The 6601-nt window shown below is 45.2% G+C and overlaps 1 protein-coding gene across 1 annotated transcript; it reads right to left on the minus strand.

Annotated features, from left to right (window-relative positions):
* Positions 1-285: 285 nt before the first annotated feature.
* LOC147418992 (uncharacterized) lies at positions 286-3204 on the minus strand. The gene has a single exon (XM_086506140.1). It carries the CDS (start codon positions 2508-2510, stop codon positions 546-548), a length of 1965 nt encoding a protein of 654 aa, XP_086362266.1. The 5' UTR covers positions 2511-3204; the 3' UTR covers positions 286-545.
* Between the last annotated feature and the right edge of the window lie 3397 nt (positions 3205-6601).

Raw genomic sequence — 6601 nt, forward strand, 5'->3', positions numbered from 1 at the left:
TGTCTGAGGGTGCATGAGCGTCTCTATTCGAGAAATCACATGCATGTAACTCCAGAGAATGCCATTTGAGATGAATTACAACTATGAGGAAGAAGAAACAAGAAGAGTTAGTGTGGCTCAATTGAAAAACAATTGAAAAGAGTGAGGAATATGGTTCCGTTGTTAGGAACCTCAGAGCAAAGAATGAGGACATTATTGCTCGAATAGTGGTGGCTTGCAACCAAACTAACATTACAATTGTAAGCCTATATATACTCGAACCAATAACTTTTTTTAGCCCATATGTCATGTGCATTTTCGATTCATATAAATTTCTTGCTCTGACAAAACCATGTACATGCCTTCAGTAGTCAGTGGTATGTTGATATTCTTGTGGCCGGCACAGCGCGAGACATGCGCGAGGGCGACATAACAATGTTGATCAATTGTGCCATGTTGCAGTATACTATGTCTTACCGTCTATACAAGAACCAGGCACTCTATGTGACAACTTACACGCATTCAAATCCAACAAATGCCATTGAGGTTGGCTTACAAATATTGGGTTACTTATTACTAGAATGGAGGGGGCTCTTGACACTTGCTGTGTGGAGAGGACTCCTGTCATTATAAACAGGAAGGTCCCGTGGTCGATAGAGGCCAGCCACATGAGAGAAAGCTTGCAAGGTTTCTATCTCGAAGAGGTCGGAGCTAGAGTCACTGTCATATGGGCATGCGTACTCTTCCTTTGAACTCGTATTGTAGCGAGCTGGGGAGCTGAATGGCGACATTGAGCCGCTTTTTCTGCTTTTCCGAATCGCGCCCCCATTTTCTGCACCCAACCCATTTCCTTGCTCCAAAAACCCATTTCGATTCGTGCCTCCTTTCATGTTGGTGTAGCTCCCGGCTGTATGATGTGAGTTCAAGGCGGCATGTTGATGCTCCTTCACTACCCTCAGTAGCCTTTCTGCTACCTCTATGTCGTCGTCCACCTCCTGCTGCGCCCAATCGCCCCGCCGTTGCGTCTCTTTCATGCTTGATAGCTTGTTTGCATCCATTCTGATCGGTGACGGCGGCATCGCCCTATGCGCTGGCGATCGCATTGTATTGCTCCTATGCGTTGGTGATCGCGTAGTATTGCTCCTATGTGCTGGTGATTGCATACCATTGCCCCTATGCTGCCGATCATGCCGCTCCTGTGTTGTTGTCGCCTTGGCCACCAGCATTTTGTCCACCATTGCTGTATGGACTTCTGAATTACCATCTTGTTGAGGTTGCTTGTGGCCGACGCTATTGCTGTTCTTGACTTGATGATGATCATAGTGTAAAGCCATTTTAATGCTGGCTGATTGCTTGTTGCTTGTAATGTGATTGCCATTCATAACTTGATGACCATCATGGTTGGATGCCATGCTTTCCTGTTTGTTCCTTGAAGCTTGCTGGTGATTATTCTCTTGATTATGCCTAGCTGATTTCTCTGGCATGAGATAAGCTCTGAGCTTTCGTCGGATGAAGGGTAGATGTGCACTGAGACTACTTCGACTGCCACCATTGTCGACATCTCGCCGCCAATCCACACTGCCAGGGGATGTTGGGATATGTGATCGAGGGCGAGATCGTGGATTTTTGCGGGAAGTGGGTGTGGTGGTGGCTGAGTGTGTAATGGGAGAGTAAGGGTCCGATCCAGCCGGAGACACGGGTGTTGATGCAGCAATGGCACCATGATGGTGCATATGGCTAATGGGTTTTAACAATGAATTTTGAGATGAAGACGATGAAAGTGCACGTAGGAAGCGGCCTCGCGGTGACGGGGGCTTGCTGTTGGATGGTAGAGAGGAGGTATGTGAGAAGAAGCTACTTTTGGGTGGTGTGGTTGCTTCCTGGCCAGGGGTCGATGTGGTTGTCAGTACTGCCTTCGACTGCGGCTTGGTCTTGCTTTCTGATGAGAGCTTGAATCTAGCCAAGAAGCTTGCGAGGCGCATCGAAGGAGAGAAAGCCTGCGGTTTGCTACTGGAACCGCTTTTGCCTTGCGACTTGCCTGAGGGGGAATCATTGAGTGGCAGAGGATTTGTGCTATGTGAGCTAACAGCAAGTGGAGGGGGAGATTGAAGAGGATGCTTGCGGTCGATGCTTGCCGGCGAAACTCTTCCTGCCACCACTGTAGTATTCCCTTGTCCATGCGGCACCGCAAACACACGACGAGCCTCATCGTTGGACTTCTGTTGATTGTGTTTTGTGGGCATATGTCTTGTCTTTCCAGAAATGTAGAAGTCAGGAAGTGGGCTCAATGGCAAGTTCCCATCTGCATCTACTGCTTTGCCTTCATCATCTAGCTGATCATCTTCCATCTCGGGGCTATCCTTGGTCCTCAGGTGCTGATTCTGGGCGCCCGCAAAGTACTTTCCTGCATCGAATATGTCGATTTCGCCTCTCTTTTTCATAATCTGCTGCCCTGCACTGGCATGGAGCACACCTTGAGGGGCTAAGCCATCCTGCTCTCTTTGATCATGTCCTGGAGCTCTTCCTCTCATGATGTTTACAATTGCTTATCTGTGCAAGAGACACTATGGGAACGCATAAAGGACGCGTTCAGCGCATGATCAAGACAGAGTCAGTTGCTCATAGGTGCTAACAATCACTGGTCATGAGCTCTGGCTTTTCCACATACAACCCATGTCACAAAAGACCTACTACCCTGTGAGAGAGAGAGAGCGAGAGAGAGAGAGAGAGGGCTACTATCAACAGGGTCAAAATTAGCTATCTTCACCCCTAATATGTTCTTGACATATCAATTCTACTATGATAGGCACCTGCATACATCAAGCCTTGAATGATAGAAAGTAGATTCCTGATAGCCAGCTCCTTCAATGTGTTTCTTCCAGCTATAGCCCATCCATCTACTGACCAATTCACAACAATAAAGGTGAGGGACAACTCTGGGCCCTCTTCCCCTTTGCACCGTTAGCGCGCCGCGCAACTTCCTGCTGGCCCGCTCGTTGTTGCTAAATCAAGGCTTTATCATGTCTGATCCCAACATATCCCAAACTTTCAAAACCAATCAATCTCTGCAAAGGGGGAAGAATCAAATTGAAGTCCATGATAGGGACAGGGTTGGACTAACTAGCGGCGGGGACGGCAGTGCAACTCTCGACCGCAGGAGGCACATGAGGTTGTTGCATTGAGTGAGAAATCACTGCTACAAGGATATAAGTGCAGGGTATAAACTCTGCATTATTATGTGGGGAGGAAGATGTTCTTTCATTCACTCACACTATTGGCCCTCTCATGGCTCTCGGCCTCTCTTCCCCTGAACATGATCTGTACTATCGAAAGTTAGCTTGCATTTAAGAGCATGCTCCACACCAGGCCCTTTTCAATGTAGAGCCCAACAAGACCATGGACACATGCAAGCAAGCAAGCAAGCAGAAGGGCAAAAGCTAACCTGTAAAGGTCCCATATTATTGAATTAGTACACTGGCATACCCAACTCTTACATAGTATATCCAAAGGCCAAGTGGACATTGGGCCCATGAAGAGCTTGAAAGTGGAGGTGCAGTGGGATAGCCTAGGCTAGAGGGCTGCATTGCAATGGACAAAAAGGTGTGTGTGTGTGTGTGTGTGTGAGAGAGAGAGAGAGAGAGATCACCACATGGCAAGAGGTTATTGTGAGCCAACGCCCTTCCAAGCAGGTATGGCATTTCCTATGGGAAAACCGTCGGGTTTCAAAGGCAATTTAGTGAGGTGAGCGATAAGTTACCTAGAGGAGGCAACTCCAAAGGGAAGACCGAAGCAAGTCCCGCAGTACCTGGGCCTCTGAACAGAGGTACTTGGTCGTTGTCACGCCCAAATCCAAATGGCGAGTGGGTCTCTCAAGGGATTAGTCATGGCCCTAAGAGTGTAGATAATTCTGAACTCTCGTAGTCCAGAGGACACTAGTGACAAAAGCGTCTGCCTTTGGTTTCTGGGTGCATAGTCCTGGTCGTTCTTCTTGTATACTTTTTTGGTGTACGAGGGGAGCGGCCGGGCGTGCCCTACCCGACTCCGAAAACAAAAATGGCAAGAGGTTATTTATTGATAATTGGACTAGGCATATCCATGATGTTTCAAATCAATGGTTACCTTCATTATTAATCTTTATGTGTGTGTGTGTGTGTGTGTGTGTGTGTGAGAGAGAGAGAGAGAGAGAGAGAGAGAGAGAAAGAGAGAGAGATCACCACATGGCAAGAGGCTATTGGACTTTACCCATGATGTTTCAAGTCTAGGGTTACTATCACTAAGTTGGACCTTCATTATTAATTTTCCTTTGTGTGTGTGGAGAGAGGTGGAGAGAGAGAGAGGGGAGAGAGAGGGAGAGAGAGATCACCACATGGCTATAGCTTATTGGGTAACTCCCAAGATATTCTTTTCTTGATGTCCCAATTTTTTTTGACTTATTACAAAGTTCAAACCTCAGAAACCTCCATTCTCAATTTTAGTATTTTCTCGATGGACTTTTGTGACTTGGGTTTTGTTTTTTGAGACAGTTATGCAGTCTCAAGTTACAAAGTGCCAAAATATGAGTACCTCACCCCAAAAGTATATACCTTAAATCATGACTATAGGTTCTAGCGGCAATCATGGTGGTTCATTGTGCACGATCAAAAGGCCATTTCAAACCTTAGGTACACTGTTTGGGAAAAATAATTTTCACAAACATACAAAAATCCCTCCAAGACAAATCTGAACCTGAAATTTTACAATACTAGCCAATATTTTTGCAAAATTACACTATTTTCCATGTCTTTTAAGCGGAATTTTCCTAGAAAGGCGGCATGCATGCACACACGGACATGCACCATGCTTTCTCGCAAGGTGACATCAATCTTGATAATTGCAATGACAATCCTGCTTGAACTCTCACCCTTGAGGACACTATTCAACTACTTGTAAACAACCCCCCCTCCCCTCCCCTCAAAAAAAAAAAAAAAAACCAAAAAAAAGGAAACACACCATCATCCAACAAGAAAGGGTTGAATCACTAATTTAGAAAAAACACAAAGCGAAAATCCTCTTAGTTTTCACAAAAGTTTTGAAATTTCGTACTATAATGTGAAATAAAAATTGAATCTATATAATAATTTTTTTTGAAATAAAGTTGCCTATGCAAGCTTGAAAAATTGCTTTCGTTTTTATTTCATAATGTCATCCGGTACTTCAAACCCCTAGTTGACTCCCCTTAGATCACCCCTGGAAGATCCGACATGCCATATTTTCCCAACTGTGTGTGAGTGATGGTAGGCATAGATCCCTCTTGGGAGGGTCCCCGTGTCATATATTGATGGGGGCGACATCATCTATGAAAGTTCCTTGACACAAAGTAATTATATTTCACCTCTTTCACTACAAGAGGTTGTGTGCTCTTGTGACGCTCTTAGCGACGAAAATACACTGGGTTTTTATAACCCCCGGCGTCGCTATAACCGTCGCTAAAAGCGTCGCTATGAGAGCGTCGCTATCTGCGTCGCAATAGGCGTCGCTATAGGCGTCGCTATATAGCGACGCTCATAGCGACGGCTATAGCGACGCCTATAGCGACGCTCTCACAGAAGAGTATAGCGACGCATATAGCGACGCTACAGAGCCATAAATAGCGACGCTTATAGCGACGCCTGAGAGAATATTTTTTTGGTGGCAGGGCATTGAATGCCCTGCCACCCATCAACCATATTGTACTTGATTCACTTTTTAAAAAAAGTGCAAAGGTAAATAATAGACCCAAAATAGTCACCCACAAGACGCATTGTTTGCAAAATTGACAATTGTACACATCATAGACAAACTGAATTGATTGGCAAATGTAATAATGACAATTGTACAACATCATAGGCATAAAGAATTGATTGGCAAAAGGAATTGCGGTGACAAATGTAATAATATACATGGTTCAAAAAGACGTATAAAATCCGTCTCATGATACATAAGCTATGAGAAACCCTAAACTAATGCTATCTAGCTACGGCTAAACTGACGTCGTCTAATCAGACGTCTCATCGCGTCCAAGCGGCGTATCTGTCGGATTCTGCAAAAAAAGACAATAAGACAGTTTTCAGTAAATATAAACATATAACGACATTTATAAAACAATACAAAAAATAAAAAAGAGTAAACCCTAATACTAACCATGCCGCCGCGAGAACTGAGAATGTCCATCAGGGCGTTTAAGCCCTTCCTGCCTGCGTACTCGCGCTCGTACGGTGTGGGATCACGTCCTGTCATCGACCACTGTCAAAACATACAAAGATTTCATTATGTTAGAACTAAAAAACTCATAAACCCTAAACTATCGAACATGCATAAAGAGCAATGTGAAAAGACTTACAAAATCGGCCTCAAATAATGCCCATCCACCGCTCCCCAAGTGGTGCGAGCTCCCTGCCTCTACTCGCGCTCTGGCTGCATCCTTTTGTTGCTTCCACTTGTCGGGATTCTCGCGCGCTGCTTTCTTCGCATTCTTCCAATCTTCTTTGGCCAGCCAATCTGGCCTATTCCACCCATTTTTGATTGCTTTTTGCACTTCGGAACGCTTGTGTTTGCAGTATTCGCGCATTCGAATCTTCATCAGGTCTTCATTGAAGCGCTGATC

Source organism: Adiantum capillus-veneris, chromosome 29 (assembly GCF_014529385.1).
Source record: "Adiantum capillus-veneris isolate H3 chromosome 29, ASM1452938v2, whole genome shotgun sequence".
NCBI lineage: Eukaryota > Viridiplantae > Streptophyta > Polypodiopsida > Polypodiales > Pteridaceae > Adiantum > Adiantum capillus-veneris.

Bases quoted from the DNA above. Each gene is read 5' to 3' on its own strand.
- LOC147418992 (XM_086506140.1), bottom strand. From the start codon at position 2,510: ATGAGAGGAAGAGCTCCAGGACATGATCAAAGAGAGCAGGATGGCTTA.